This window comes from Nomascus leucogenys, chromosome X (assembly GCF_006542625.1).
Source record: "Nomascus leucogenys isolate Asia chromosome X, Asia_NLE_v1, whole genome shotgun sequence".
In the NCBI taxonomy this organism is placed as follows: domain Eukaryota; kingdom Metazoa; phylum Chordata; class Mammalia; order Primates; family Hylobatidae; genus Nomascus; species Nomascus leucogenys.
Window position 1 is genome coordinate 121823632 of NC_044406.1, and position 16126 is coordinate 121839757.

Sequence of the window (16126 nt, forward strand, 5' to 3'; positions counted from 1 at the left end):
ATGGAAGTTCCTATCCAATTTCATATACACCTCCTGTCCACACTCATCCCTCCTCAGCACCACTGAGTCTGGGTTGGTTTTTTTTTTCTGCTCTCCAGAATTCCTCTTTTGCTATATGTAGCCTACTTACAGTGTCCCATGTCCCCTGTTCTGTCTGGGACTCCCCCGCATTAGCTATCTGGGGTTTTCTTTTGCCCCTTCTCCTGCCATGTCTGTGGCTCCCTTTCTGTCTGCGGTGTCATTTTGCTGCATTCTCTTCTCTTCTCTGTGTTCTCTCTGGCAGCTTCCTTTTTCTCTAAGATAGTCTTTATTTTTTGGTCTCAGTCCCTGTGACTTGTCTCTCTCCTCCATGGACTCCCACTTACTCCACACACAGTTTATATTTCACTTTCTTTGGTTCTTTACTTAGTTCTTGGTTCTTTCTTGGTTTATCTTTACTTGGTTCATTCTCTCTCTTTCTCTGGCCTTCATCTCTTCACCACAGATAAGTAAAATAAGAGAGATGGAAAGTGACAGAAATTCTGAATGAGAGCCTACCAAATACTAGAGCATGAAACAGAACATAAACAACCACAGAAAAGGGTTCAGAAAAAGAGAGATAGAGAGATAGTACACCATGGATGGGGAAGAAGTGGCACAAGAAGTGTCCTAGAATCAGGAAGCTCTCCAGATAGGGTGCAGGGCTGGAGAGGAAGCACGTACAAGAGCAAAGGTATGGATGAGGAGGGAGGAAACTGAGCACCGCAGAGAAAGACAAGAGGAAGCTTCATGGGAGAAATGGAACCAAAGAGAACAGGAGAGAAAAAGAAATGCAAATATTAGAGTGACAGAAAACAAGAGAGGGAAATAAAAATACAACACACTGAGAGAATGGCAGGCAGAGGATATAAAGATGGGGAAAAACAGATAGAAGCTAAGACAAAGACAGAAGAAAATCAAGCTGCCTCAGGCAGAAAAAGGCCAGAGTCAGAGACCAAAAGACAGACTAAGGCTTATTTAGGGACACTTAAGAATCCCTGTAATGGGCTGGGCACAGTGGCTCACGCCTGTAATCCCAGCACTTTGGGAGGCCAGGGAGGGTGGATCACGAGGTCAAGAGTTCAAGACCAGCCTGGCCAAGATGGTGAAACCCCATCTCTACTAAAAATACAAAAATTAGCCAGGCGTGGTGGGGGGTGCCTGCAATCCCAGCTACTTGGGAGGCTGAGGCAGGAGAATTGCTTGAACCCGGGGGGCAGAGGTTGCAGTGAGCCAAGATCACGCCACTGCACTCCAGCCTGGGCGACAGAGTGAGACTCTGTCTCAAAGAAAAAAAAAAATCCCTGGAATAAAGAGAAAGAGAGAATGCCAGGAAGATAGAGGACGGTGTCACAGCGACCATGCTAGATTCAGAAGGAGTCAAGCATGCTCCAAGTCAAGTAGTGAAATGACCTACAAGAGAAAAATTCGGTGTCAGAGAGAATCATACGGAATGAGACAGGTAGCCAGATGCCCAGTACCACAAAAGACAAACTGAAGAAAGACAAAAGTGAAAAAGAGAGGGCATAACAAAGCCACAGACTCATCCCAACAGAGTGCCAAAGACACCAAAAGAGAATCCAGAAAGGAAAAGAGAGGGGCAGTGCTACAAAACAAGAGCAAGAATGCTGACTCTGAACCACACATACAGATGGGCCCTGTCAGGAAAGGGAATGTGAGGAACGAGGAACACGGAGACAGAGGGTGGAGAGGGAGAGAGTGTGAGTGTGCACCAGAGGGAGCCAGGGAAGCTGAAAGGGAGAGCGAGTGCCCTGATTTGGCTGGGGAGTCACACTTTTAAAGGAGTTGTGAGAAATTCGTCAGATGAGGGCATGTCAGGGAGGGTCAGACAGTGGGGTCTGCCCCTATTCTGTAGGCAATGAGACAACAGTGAATGCTTTTTGGTAGTAAACAGAGCCACTCAGAACCCCAGGCCACAGGTACCTCATGTGCCAAGTCCTGAAGGTAGATGGGGCTTTGTTCCTGGATTTGGAAGGTTCCCCATTCCCTAGGCTAGTGGGTCTAAGCTCCTGGGATCTTATCAGGACATGGGTAAGAGCCTATATAATGCTGAGGGGAAGAGGAAGTGAAGAAGAAAGAGCTGGGACTGGTTCCCTTTCTACAGGGCCAGTAAGGCAGAGAAGGCCTGAGAAAACAATATTCCAGACTCAGGCAACACAGTTTATCCTCTCATGCACAGGCTGTAAAATTATGTACCTTTTGTGCTTCATCCTTCTGGTGTCTTTTTTCTTCTGCGGCTATTCTCCGTTGTTCTTCTTTCTCTTTTCGCTCCTTCAGCTTTCTCTGTCTTTCCTCCATCTGTTTTTCATATTGGAGCTTGGTCTTTCTTTCTTTTTCAAGTAGTTGTGTTTCTTTATTGGCTGAAATATTCCAAATACATTTTCAAGGTGTAAGAGCCAAGAAAATATTTAGGTTTTCCACATTACACACACAGAAGGAAAAAGTTAACATATCTCATTCACTTTCTTAAAATAACACAACCTGTGCTAGTAACTAAAGATTTATTATTAAAGTGAACAGAGGTAGCCACTGAAGAACCATTTTCACTGAGTATTCATTTAACTCTGGAGAACTGGATTGTCTATGCCAAATGACTCTCATCCTGTCCAAACTACAATTCCAAATTAAGAAAAAATATTTTCTTTCATGTGATATTTCTGCTGATTTGAGCTAAAGTCAAACCCTACCATATTAATGTGCTGTACATTAAAATACTAATTTTTAAAAACCGCATGGCTAGGATATATGTTTTGTTCCCTTCTACTAGGAAACTTCTTTCAAAGTCCTCATCTATACAGACCATATTAAACATGCCAGTTTTACATTAATGGACTTAACCATATACCTTATCACAGGAGAGCAAAATTTTTCCTATATTCGAATTTTCCCTCACTAAATGCTTCTGAAGTGTGACTCTGTATAAATTAGGATCTAAAAGGATAATCTTTTTACAACTTGGTAACATGCTTTTCATCTTATCTATGTTAGGATTATTGGCAATTTATTTTCATTTTTAGAATAACTTTTACTGGCCAGGCGCAGTGGCTCACGCCTGTAATCCCAGCACTTTGGAAGGCCGAGGCGGGTGGATCACGAGGTCAGGAGATCGAGACCACCACCCGGGTTAACATGATGAAACCCTGTCTCTACCAAAAATACAAAAAATTAGCCGGGTGTGGTGGCGGGTGCCTGCAGTCCCAGCTACTCGGGAGGCTGAGGCAGGAAAACGGCATGAACCCGGGAGGCGAAGGTTGCAGTGAGCCAAGATCACACCACCGAACTCTAGCCTGGGTGACAGAGTGAGACTCCACTTCAAAAAAAAAAAAAAAAAAGAATCACTTTTACTGAAATCCCATTCTGATTGTTTTTACAAATATTGAAGAAATTTCCAGACCTTAGTTTTCAGAAAATCAAAGCTAAGATAAACTACTCCTTCAAAAATTAAACAATTTAATCAAAGAATTTTCATGGGCCTTCTTTACCTGATTTAGTAAAAGGATTTAATCCAAAATAGTACATAATATAAAAATTATACTCTATCATATAAACAAATTAGGAGGACTAAGTTAAAAACACTTTGCAATATATAACACAATTCATTCTGATTTTTGAAAAAAGGTCTAAAATATACCGTCTTGCTGTCTCCTTTTCTCCTCTCTGCGCTCTCTTGCTAATCTTTGTTTTATGTCATTTTTAAGCATGGATCCATCGATTACTAAAAAAAAAAATATAGTTAGATATTAATAGGATATCAAATTTTAAAGATATGACACTTTGACATCTATCAAAGCATCAGAGAAATTATACCTGGTTTAAATGTCGATCTTATATTTGAGGAATGGGTTGCAACACGATTAACCACACATTGCTTCCTCCTTTCCTTAGCAATCTCGTTTGCTGCAGCAACTAAAATACAGGGAGATAAAGGGATTAGATGTTAAGAACATAGATAGCTAACACAGGAGTCAGCAAACCACGGCCAATTGTATTTGATGATAAAGGATAGGATCACTTCTATAAATCATGACTGATTTCATCTGGGTCAACAACAAAGATATATTAAACACCTATGATCTTCAACAACACTTTAACAAAGAATTTAAAGTGTTTACTATGATGGGCCAGGGTATTTGTAGACATAAAGATAATTGAGTTGTTAGTGGCGGTGGCAGCATAAGCTTGTGGATGAGTAGGAGCCAATGATTAATAGATTTCAAAAATGTCTCAAACAAAACATTACACCAAGTGTTAGAAAAACTGAGCTGGCAAGGAATTGGAAAAATTAAGTTTCACCATAAATTGGAAATTCAGAAGATAACAGGTTAAGAATTTATGGATCTGAACCGGGAAGCAAAGTGTTAACAGTGAAATACTCAGTGAAAGATCAGGTCCAACCAATGTTAAGGAGTACATTTATAAATTACCTAAATTAGGGGCTTTCTATACTGATTGCACACTGGAATCACCTAACTCACTTTTAGAAAATCAGCAATGCCTGCCTGCCCACTCCCTACCACTAGTCTCTGGCTGTGGGGCCCAGGCATCTACAGTTGTTAAAAGCTCTATTCTGATGCATATTGAAGGTGGAGAAATAAATATTCTTTTAGAAGAAGTAATCTCCAAAGAGATGGATGGTATCATTCTAGGTAGATGTCAAGCAAACAAATATAAATTACACAAGGTGCAAACAAACGTGTAAACAGGCAGAAAAGTGATAAACTTCAATAAGGGTGAAGTGTAAGATTAGGAAAGCAAAGTATGAGGAAAAGTAAGAAAACTAAAATTCCAGGATGACACACATGAGTTATTATAGGGGAATCCCTGAACCCTTTAATTCCACATATGGCTATATCTAAAATGTCCCACAATACTGAGCATCTTCAGAAAGAGTATTAAAAATAACACTGAAAACTAACTCTGTTCTTTTGTAGAAAAGCACAGGAAGTAAGCCCCTGTGATGCTGCATACAAGTCTGGTTTCTATGTATTAAGAAAAATTTAACAGTTGAAGATGGGCAGTTAAAGTAACTGAGGGAATAGAGGGGCTGTCCTTGGACTTATAAAATGAATGAACTCTGAGGTGTTAATTGCTACTGAGGGAGTTATTTTACAGCATAACCTTGAAAATGACATCACAATTGCTGCCATAAGGATCACCATTATTTTTTTTTTTTTACCCCAGAGGCTGAACAGCCCAGATAATATATGACCTAGCTTAATTTGAAGATTAGACTCTTCTCAGCTTCCTTAATAATTTAAGTACTGGCAATTCCATGGACCACAATTATTTTCTGAATTTGAGCACTAGTATATTAATAAAAATTCTTGGTCTACAGACACTCCTATATACCCACTTGCAACATTTTTGTGTGAGCGCAGAGAAAACAATAAAGTACTTGCAGTATTGTTTTTACACATTCAGTTCTCCTGCTTAGAAGTCCCAAGGATAGTCTGTATTTGACACTATTTAGCTGATAATTTCTCTCAAAATCTAGATTTTTGGCCCAGAGTGGTGGCTCATGCCTGTAATCCCAGCACTTTGGGAGGCCAAGGCAAGTGGATCACTTGAGGTCAGGAGTTTGGAACCAGCCTGGGTAACATGGCAAACCCCCATCTCTAAAAATACAAAAATTAGCTGGGTGTGGTGGCGCACGCCTGTAGTCTCAGCTACTCAGGAGGCTGAGCCCAAGAGTTTGAGGCTGCAGTGAGCCTTTAGCATCCCACTGCACTCCAGCCTGGGCGACCCTGTCTCAAAAAAAAAGTGTATTTTTACCAGGCTAATTAAAAATCTTATTAAACAGAAATAACCTTAGAAGTAGCTGTGGTGAGAATAATGAACCAAATCATATAAAGGTTAATGTGGTAGTAGTATCCAATCTGATTTTTAGACCTTTGTATCCAAATTCCTACTGGTAAGAAATACACTAACAGAAAGGACAGGGTTTAAAAATTATTTAAAATGTCCAGAAAATGGGATAACACCTTTATGTCTGGATATAATAAAGTCAACATTTTATTCAACTTCATTGAATGAAAGAATTACTTAACATGCATTTAAATGAATGAGGGAATTTACTTAATATTCAGTTAAAAGTAACAGCAAGGTATTTCTGTAGTCCTTATACTAATTCTAAATCCAAAATTAAAGTAAAAGTTATATTTTGCCTGGAGATTAAATAAGAAAATGTGTAGTTTATCACTAAAACTGAATTATGAATCTTAATCTGTATTTATGGAACTTTTCTAAAAACTTCCATAACACATATATCATTTCACCATTTACAAAGTTCATTGGTATTACTTCATGTAATTCTTACAACAATCCTATAAAGTGGACATAATTATTTTCCTCAATTTTTTTTTATAGTTGAAAAAACTGAAGCTAAACATAACTTTCCCAATTCACACAGGTAGTAAGTGGTGAAGCCAGAACTTGATTTAACTGTAAATTTCAAAGCAACTTTATTTTGAAATATTAAGAAAAAATAACAGGAAAAGAAATCTGCCATCAGAGAACCATAAAAATCAGGCAGATTCACAGAATTTTGCCTCAAATAGCAAAAGCCAAAGTCATAGGGCTGAGACTTTCAGAAGACCTCCAAGTTCAAACCAAAGATAGCATGTCTTGAAGACAAAACTGGAGACAATTTTCTACCATTTAGAGCTGTCTACAATGGAATGGCTACTTGGAAAAATATTAAGCTCCTCATGAGAGTGCCCATTCAAGTGGCAGAAGTGCCCTAGGATTTTACAGCTGGGACTCTGGATGCCTGACAAGATCATCTTAAGGTTTCTCCAACTCCAAAATTCTATGATAATCTGGCTGTCAATCTCAGTAGCTTTTTCTGCATTGGTAGAAATTATTCTTTGAATAAGTTATTCTAAACTGAGAAACACTGGTGAATTTAGAAAAACAAGAAGGGAAAGGTGATAACGTCAGTGGCAAGTTTCTTATGCTTATCTGGTTGAAATAGTCGAAAAATTTTTTATTTTAAAACAATTCTGCATAAAAATGTAAACACATGTGTTTTGTTAAATATTTGGTATGCTACAACCTCAGCACAGTGCTATGCACAGAAAACATCACTCAACAAATATATATTTACACTTTATATGTAACACATATATATACATGTATCTATTGCATGCATACATAAATGTATAAATGTATTTTGACTGTGCTGTGCATTTATATGTTATGTATTCAAGACAGTTTTAACTCTTGCTGCCAGGCTGCCAGCAGAAGATGAAAACAATATTTTAGCAAAAACATCTGTTTCCTTGACCCCTTCAGGAAAATGCTGAGATCTAAAGGGCAGTTCTGGTCAAGTTGGTGCTCTGTGAAAAAAGTCTAACATGCGATATTTACAATTCCTAACATGAAGTGGGCAGCAATCATTTAAACCAGGGTCCTAGGTTAAGACTTTTACATGGCTCTTAAGTTTTTGGTTTGAAATGCTGTGAATTCAAGTATCTGTCCCATATATAATTTTAAAACACTTTCCAACATCTGATATACAAATGCTTTTAGGGGTTTATCCGGTTCACAGCTTCTTCACCATATTGGAGTAATGCTGGTTAATCTAAATCACTGAAATAAACCAGTGCCTGAGAGCCACAGGTACCAATAAGCAATACAATTTATTGGAGACTGTCTTTCTAGGTGAATCATAAGTTTAGACAGGAAGGAAGATTCTTTTCTCCCTAATGAATGGTGAAAGTGTATGTAGTATATGCTTCTGGCACAGTCTTTGGAGAGCTGATTCAAAGTCTTCTCAAGTAACATATAGCTTCCCAATCGTAAACAATCTAACTTTTTAATTGCAAATGCAAAAAAAAAAACCCCAAGAAATTCAATTAAAATTAATAAAATCGTTTTATTCGCGCTCATAGCAGAGGGAACTAGTCTAACAGGCTAAAAGCAACCTCCTGCAAGGAAGAAATCCTATCTCAGGTAGTGGAGCAGTCTCCTGGACCAAGCAATGCGCTGTCAAATTGTATAAGATTAACGGTTTTCGAGGAGGGAAAAACTTTTTGGCGATGGGACTAGTTGAGGGAAAAGCACTCTGAAGTGCTGATTCCCGTTCAGTTCAGCCTAGAGACTGCAAGATGTCCCACAGAAGATGACATCTTGTCGAAGTCATGTGCTACACCAGGCAAATCAGGAGATGCAAACAGCCAAGTTTCATCCCAACTTTTAAAGCAACTTTTAAGCATCCCCACCCTCACCCAGCTTCCTGCCTGTACCTTGACCGGGAGGGTGCAGGAGGTTAGCCTTTGGGAGAGGCAAGGACTGCGACAGTAAAAGCGCCTAAACTCGCCCACGACCCAGGCTGGGGGATAACTCAAACTTTCCGTGCCTGGAAAGGCTGCCTGGCCGCGGAGGCGGCGCCGGCGCGCCGAGTCCCTGCGGGCGCCCGCACATCCCAGGCAGCTGTGCGTTCGTTGGGGCGGTTGCGCGGGCGGCCGCCGCCCCCCAAGGGCAGACGGGGCTCGGGGCGGTCCGCGGGGTCCGGGTTCCAGCCGCCCCCGCCCCGCCCGTCGAAGCAGAGCCCGTGAGTTGCCTCGCGCCGCGTCCGCGGGGCTCAGACCGTTGGCAGCGGCAGTTCGACCGTTGGCAGCGGGACTCAAGCGGCTCGCGGCGTCGGCCGACCATTTCAACCCCCCGTCCCCGCCCCTGTCCCATCCCAGGGCACTCCGGCGGGGGTGAGGGGAGGACCAGATAGCACGAGGCGACTCCAGGGAAAAGTTTTGTGGCGCCCGCTGCGCCGCTCCGACGGCCCGGGGACTGCGGGAACCCTGCCTCCCACGCGGGCCCGAACCACCCCCGGGAGTCGCCCGCCCGCTCACCCATCCGTGCCCGCAGCTCTCTCAAGGATGGGCTGCCGCCAGCGCCAGCTGCGGCGCCGTCCGCCATCATCGGAGTCGGGACCGGAGGCGGTGGTTGCTCTCCGATACATTGCGCAGGCGTCGGCGCGGCCTCCGCTTGGGCCGTGGCCCGGCTGCCGGTAGGCGGGGCGGGGCGGGGCGGGGCCCGAAGGGCCACCGCGCCCGCCTCGGACCTGCGAACCAGGCAAGATTGCCTCTTGCGTCCCACGTCCTGACAGGCTGGGCAGCACTACCTGGTCTAAAGAAACCCTCTCCTAAGTTCCGTGCTCTGCCCCTACTGCATTGTGAGGACTAGCCAATCAGCACCCAGCTTGGCCCCCCAACATTCCTTTCTTCACCTTTACCTAGCAACACAGTAACATTCCTTCCTCATTCATTCATTCATTTCAAGAGCATTTACGGCGTGCCTCCTGGGTGCGCTTGTATCATGAGTTTACTAGTCCTTGAAACATTACACAAAGAAAGACCCAAGTTTGGGGAAAAGGCCCAGGGAGATGTTGGGAGTGGCAGAGTTGCTTTGAGGTGCTAGGGGCTCTATCATGAGTAAACTTCCCTAAACTGTTGCACAATAAATCATGATACATAGGTCTCAAAGTTGGGTGAAATATCTTTAAGATGTTTGTGAGTCTTTAAAGAGAGGCAGAGGACTTATTGGCATCAATCTCTCCGGATTTTGGGAGAGACTCTACCAGGTTACAGAATGTTTTTCCCATTCACAAGGAAAACCGTAATTGGCCTGAGTCTCCTTTAAGGGGCAGACCTCACTTCGTGGGCGCTTGCCCTTATGAGGTGGAGTCACCACTGTTGTGAGTGTGTGTGTAGTGACACAGTTGTAAGGATGCAGTTTATGGTTGGGGCCATTAAGTGTGGTGCAGATCCCAAAATGGGGCAGGACCACTTGTGAGATGGGCACTTTGGCGAGCCCACTGAGTCCAAATGACATGGGAGCTCTAAAATGGAAGAAGCTAATAAATAGCATATATTACATATGTTAGCAATGATAGCATATGTTACATATATTAATATATAATATATGTAATATAATATGTAATATAGGGGCAGACACGGTGGCTCATGCTTGTAATCCTAGCATTTTGGGAGGCTGAGGTGGGTGGATCATTTGAGGTCAGGAGTTCGAGACTAGCCTGGCCAACATGGTGAAACTCCGACTCTTCTAAAAATACAAAAATTAGCCAGACATGGTGGTGGGCGCTTGTAGTCCCAGCTACTCGGGAGGCTGAGGCAGGAGAATCGCTTGAACCCGGGAGGTGGAGTTTGCAGTGAGCCGTGATAGCGCCACTGCACTCCAGCCTGGGTGACAGAGCAAGACTCTGTCTCAAAAAAAAAGAAAAAAAGAAAAAGAAAAAAAAGCATTATGTTGCACTTACAGTTTTAACAAAAATTAGAACGTGGTCAATAAGTGTTTGCGATGATGTAGATTAATACAAGTAGGGGGCTGGGCATGGTGGCTCACACCTGTAATGCCAGCCCCAGCACTTTGGGAGGCCCAGGCGGGTGGATAACCTGAAGTCAGGAGTTCAAGATCAGCCTGGCCAGCTTGGGGAAACCCCATCTCTAGTAAAAATACAAAAATTAGCTGGGCGTCTTGTTGGGCCCCTGTAATCCCAGCTACTTGGGACGCTGAGGCAGGAGAATTGCTTGAACCCGGGAGGTGGAGGTTGTAGTGAGCCGAGAGCTGCCATTGCACCCCAGCCTGGGCAACAGAGCGAGACTCTGTCTTGAAGAAAAAAAAAAACTAGTGGCGAAAATAAACAGTTTGGCATTATAACTCGCGAAGCTCTGCTTCTAAGTAAATACAGAGACCAATGCTTTGCATGATATCTAGGATGGTGTGGGCGGCAAGCCACCCAGGCGCCGAGGCAAGAGACTGAGGACACGAGCTGTTCCAGCATAATAAAATATAAAACAAGAATAGTCATACCAGATATAGATCTTAGACATGATTATATATGAATATCATTAATCATTAGTTCGTAGTAATTACTCTTTATCCCAATATTATAATAATCCCTGCTCTATAATCATAACCTAGGAAAAACCAGGCCATACAGAGATAGGAGCTGAGGGGACATAGTGAGGTGTGACCAGAAGACAAGAGTGCGAGCCTTCTGTTATGCCCAGACAGGGCCACCAGAGGGCTCCTTGGTCTAGCGGTGACGCCAGCGTCTGGGAAGATGCCCGTTGCCAGGCAGACCATGGTCTAGCGGTAGCAAAAGGTGTCAAGGAACAACACCCGCTACTTAGCAGACCGGGAAAGGGAGTCACCTTTTCCCAGGAGGAGTTTAGAGAAGACTCTGCTCTTCCACCTCTTGTGGAGGGCCTGACACCAGTCAGGCTTTCCCGCAGTTATCCGGAGGCCTAACCGTCTCCCTGTGATGCTGTGCTTCAGTGGTCACGCTCCTAGTCCACCTTCATGTTCCATCCTGTACACCTGGCCCTGCCTTCTAGATAGCAGTAGTAAATTAGTGAAAGTACTAAAAGTCTCTGATATGTAGAAATAATGGCATAAGCTGTCTTTCTCTTTGTCTTCACTCTCTCTCTGCCTCAGCTGCCAGGCAGGGAAGGGCCCCCTGTCCAGTGGACACGTGACCCATGTGACCTTACCTATCATTGGAGAAGACTCACATTCTTTACCCTGCCCCTTTTGCTTTGTAGACAGTAAATAACAGCGCAGCCAGACATTCGAGGCCACTACCGGTCTCCGCGCATTGGTGGTAGTGGTCCCCCGGGGCCCAGCTGCCTTTTCTTTTATCTCTTTGTCTTGTGTCTTTATTTCTACACTCTCTCGTCGCCGCACACAGGGAGAGACCCACCGACCCTGTGGGGCTGGTCCTTACAGGATGGTAGCCATCCATGATTATTAATATGACACACATATGATTAGGGTGCCCACAAAACACACACACATACACAAACACAAGTTCAGCTTTCATGACCTTATCTGGAACTCCACAAACAGAAAATTTAGCAAAACACATCAGCTTTGTAGTTTCTTGCAAAAATGTTGAACCCAAATCTGATAATGAAGAAACATTCAGACAGAGATAGAGACTGTGATATAGTCTACAAAACAACTGGCCCCAATGCTTCAAAATATTAGTGTCATGAAAGACTAACAACAAAAATCAGAGAAGTGTTCCAGATCACAGGAGGCTAAAGAGACCACATGCAATGTATGATCCTTGATTACAACCGTAATTTTTAAAAGAAGCTTTAAAGGGCATACATTACTGGCACAATTAGAAAATTTGAGTATGAACTGTATGGTACATGATATTGTATCAAGGTCAAATTTCTTGGGTGTGGGAATGATGTTGTAGTCACCTAGGAAAATGCACTTCTTCTTAAGAAATAGTCACGCCTGTAATCCCAGCACTTTGGGAGGCTGAGGCCGGCACATTGCTTGAGCTCAGGAGTTCCAGACCAGCCTGGCCCAACATGGCGAAACACCATCTGTAGAAAAAAATAAAAACACAAGACAAAAACCCAAAAATTTCCTGGGTGTAGTGGTGCATGCCTGTAATTCCAGCTACTCGGGAGGCTAAGGCAACAGAATCACTTGAACCCAGGAGGCGGAGGTTGCAGTGAGCTGAGATTGCCTGCTGCACTCCGGCCTGGGAGACAGAATGAGACTTTGTCTCACACACACACAAAAAGACATAAATATTGAAGAATGTAGGGGTAAAGATTTGAGATATTTCAAAATAAGAAGTTAGATAATTTTTTCTTTATTTTTTGAGATGGAGTCTCACTCTGTCACCCAGGCTGGAGTGCAGTGGTGCAGTCCTGGCTCACTGCAACCTCTGCCTCCTGGGTTCAAGCGATTCTCCTGCCTCAGCCTCCTGAGTAGCAGGAATTACAGACCTGCACCCCCACACCCAGCTAATTTTTGTATTTTTAGTAGAGACGGGGTTTTGCCATGTTGCCCAGTCTAGTCTGCAACACCTGAGGTCGAATGATCCACCCTCCTTGGCATCCCAGAGTGCTGGGATTACAGATGTGAACCACTGCGCCCAACCGAGTTTTTTTCAATCTAGAAGTTTGTCTTCAACTTATTTGTAAACACTGTCACTTTGAAAAATAAAATTTGATTGGGAATTACACATGGGGAGGCACCTAGTCTTTTCAGTGTCTTTTACTAGTCTTTTCAGTGTTTAGAGCCTCTAAAGGCCTCAGTCCAGCCAGGGTGTAGGAGGAAGAGGGGAGATAAGACATCCAGGAATAACCATATACAGGTGACATGAGTAGGATTTAGGTGAGTAACTGAAACGGGTTCCAAGGGCTAAGGGATGAGAAATCAGTCCTGTTTGGAGTGATCAGAGAAGTCTTTGTGGAAGAATTAGCACTTATTCTGGGCCTGAGATGGGGACTGTGGGAGCTACCTCCAAAAGCGAGTAACCACTTCTTAATTCCAGCCCATGGTCGCTGAGTGGGGAGATGGGCCCATCTGTGGCCAGATATTCCCATTTTTCAAAATAAACTGGAAATCTGGATCTTAATGTAAAATCTATTTTTAAATGATGACATTAAAAGTAAAACAAAAACAAAAACAAACAACAAAAACAAACAAACAAAAAAAACAGCTGGGCGCGGTGTCTCACACCTGTAATCCCAGCAATTTGGAAGGCCAATGCGAGCAGATCACCTGAGGTCAGGATTCCCAGACCAGCCTGGCCAACATGGTGAAACTCCATCTCTACTAAAAAATACAAAAATTAGCTGGGCGTGGTGGCACACACTTTTAATCCTAGGTACTCAGGAGGCCGAGGCAGGAGAATCACTTGAACCTGGGAGGCGGAGGTTGTGGTGAGCCGAGATTGTGCCATTGCACTCCAGCCTGGGCAACAAGAGCAAAACTCTGTCTCAAAAAAAAAGAAAAAAAGAAAAGAAAAAAAGAAAAAACATGGTGCAGGGCAGTGTTCAAATTTCCAAATTGCCTCATTTAAAAAATCTTTGAATAAAAATTCAGACAAGGTCCATACATTGCATTATTTGGTATGCCTTTTAATCTATAGATATAACTTCTTTCTCTCTAACATCATTGGTAGATTACTGTGAGATTTAGTATTCATTTAGTAGGTAAATTATTCAATTAATCTTTTATTAACCACCTACTCTGTGACTAGCAGTGTGGGGACAAATACATACGGAAGGAAGTCCTGCCCTCTAGGGTCCCCAATCTCATTGACTCTAAACTAATGACTTACATCAGGGTCCCTTTAGATGTTTCCTTGGGGCTACAGAAGTTCACCAAGGAGCTCCCACGAGACTGTACATTTCTGAGAAAAAAATATTGGAACTGAAAGCTATCAGCTTGGGGAAAGTGGAGTGTATTCTGGAGCCAAAACAGACTCAGAGCTGGGAAAGAACCCAGGCGGCTGCTCTCCTCTCCTTTCCTCCCCGTATTTGGAAAGCATGTGTTCCCCAGCGAGCAGAGAAGAACTGGAATCCTGCTCGCTTTTTCTTCCTTCTAGGCTATTTTTTACCCTTAAACCTTACACCCTTGGGAAAAACATTCAGAAACCACAGTCATAATAGGTCTAGAAATTGCCACATTTGTTTCTATTAAAAGATGAAGTTTTTTAAAAGTTGAGCTTACATATAATAAACATTTAGTGAGCTTACCAATCTAGTGAATTTGCATGCAAACTGCCACCACCACAGTCCTGTACTATGAGTTTTAAGCTTGAGAGCCATGCGATGGCTTTTTCTCTCCATTCTTAACGACCTGTTAGATTCCTTGTCATATACACAGTTGAGACAAGGCTCTGGTTTTGTGTTCTTTCTCCTCTCGTCGCTCATTCTTGTCCAGCATCTGTTGTAGCTTGACTGTGATGCCCAGGAAGAGTGATGTTTCCTTCTGGACTCATCTCTTGCCAAATCTACTCATATTTTCCTTCCTTCTCCCACATCTGCACTTTCTTCCCTCCTAAGTTGCAGACTTACCTCAGGGCCTGGTCATGTCTCACTTGGTTGATGGCAGCCTTCTCAGCTCTGGAATTCCCACTGCAGCACTGCCCCCTGCAACTGACACTTCAGTACCCCTCCTTCCTGTGGCACAGAGGACCAGGGTGACCCCAGCTGTCTAATTTCAGCAGGCTGCTCTGTACCATTTCCTTTTAGGTCTTCCCTGGGGTGGAGGGGCTGATTTTCATAGCCTGAGCTCACCAGGGAGGGGGCAGTGAACTTCTGAGGAGAGGAAAAAGAGGCTCCCACTGCCATTTACCTCCAAAGTGGGAATGTAGACAAACCTCAGAGATGAAGGGTGTGGCAGTGGGGGCAATTTGCTTGGAGTAGTAGGTAAGCTGAGGAAACTTCCTGGTTGATAGTAAGAGCCATCATTTGCCGGTTGCCTACTCAATGGGAGGCCCAGTGCAAAAGGGTCGACATGGATTATTTTGTGTAATCTTCACCACAACTTTATGAGCTCGCTTCTATTCCCATCCTCATTTTACAGATGAGGAAGCAGGCCCAGGGAGGTTAACTAACCTGCCTAGATTTAGTGCAGCTAGGAAGTCGCAGAGTTGAGATTCAAGCTCACATATATCTGACTCCAGAGCTCGTCCGCCTTCCACTGGGCCTCCCAGTTTCTTTTTCCTTGACTTTCTGAGATGGAGTCTCGCTCTGTCACCCAGGCTGGAGTGCAGTGGTGGAATCGTGGCTCACTGCAACCTGCACCTCCTGACTTCAAGCGATTGTCCTGCCTCAGCCTCCGGAGTAGCTAGGACTACAGGTGTGCCCCACCACACCCAGCTAATTTTTTTTTGATATTTTTCATAGAGACTGGGTTTCACCATGTTGCCCAGGCTGGTCTCAAACTCCTTACCTCAAATGATCCACCTGCCTTGCTCTCCCAAGTTGCTGGGATTACAGGTGTGAGTCACTGCGCCTGGTTCCTCCCAATTTCCAGTTGACAAGCTCTCAGACACTATTAATTCCTCACCCTTGTCTTCCACTTCTTCCTTGATCCAATCCTCACACTCTGGCTACTGAGCCTTTTGAAAGTTACACTTTCTAATTGGTAAGGTCTCCCACAACTACATCTCCTAACATGAGTGTTGGTACAGCTGTCTCTTAAGCCTCTAATGAAATCGACTCAAACTATTGAAGAAGAAAGCATTGAACATGGGTGTTTAGTTGATGGTTTCAATAAAAGCCCAGTCACTTCACCACTACAA

General features: G+C 43.6%; 1 protein-coding gene across 1 annotated transcript in view; it reads right to left on the bottom strand.

Annotated features, from left to right (window-relative positions):
* MAP7D3 (MAP7 domain containing 3) overlaps positions 1-8994 on the bottom strand; it is a 33505-nt gene extending 24511 nt beyond the window's left edge. The window contains exons 1-4 of the mRNA XM_030807311.1: positions 8889-8994; positions 3847-3945; positions 3671-3754; positions 2236-2399 (exon numbers count right to left, since the gene is read on the bottom strand). Coding sequence (XP_030663171.1) covers positions 2236-2399; positions 3671-3754; positions 3847-3945; positions 8889-8958 — 417 coding nt within the window. The 5' untranslated portion in view covers positions 8959-8994. The remainder of the gene's footprint in view (positions 1-2235; positions 2400-3670; positions 3755-3846; positions 3946-8888) is intronic.
* Positions 8995-16126: the final 7132 nt, after the last annotated feature.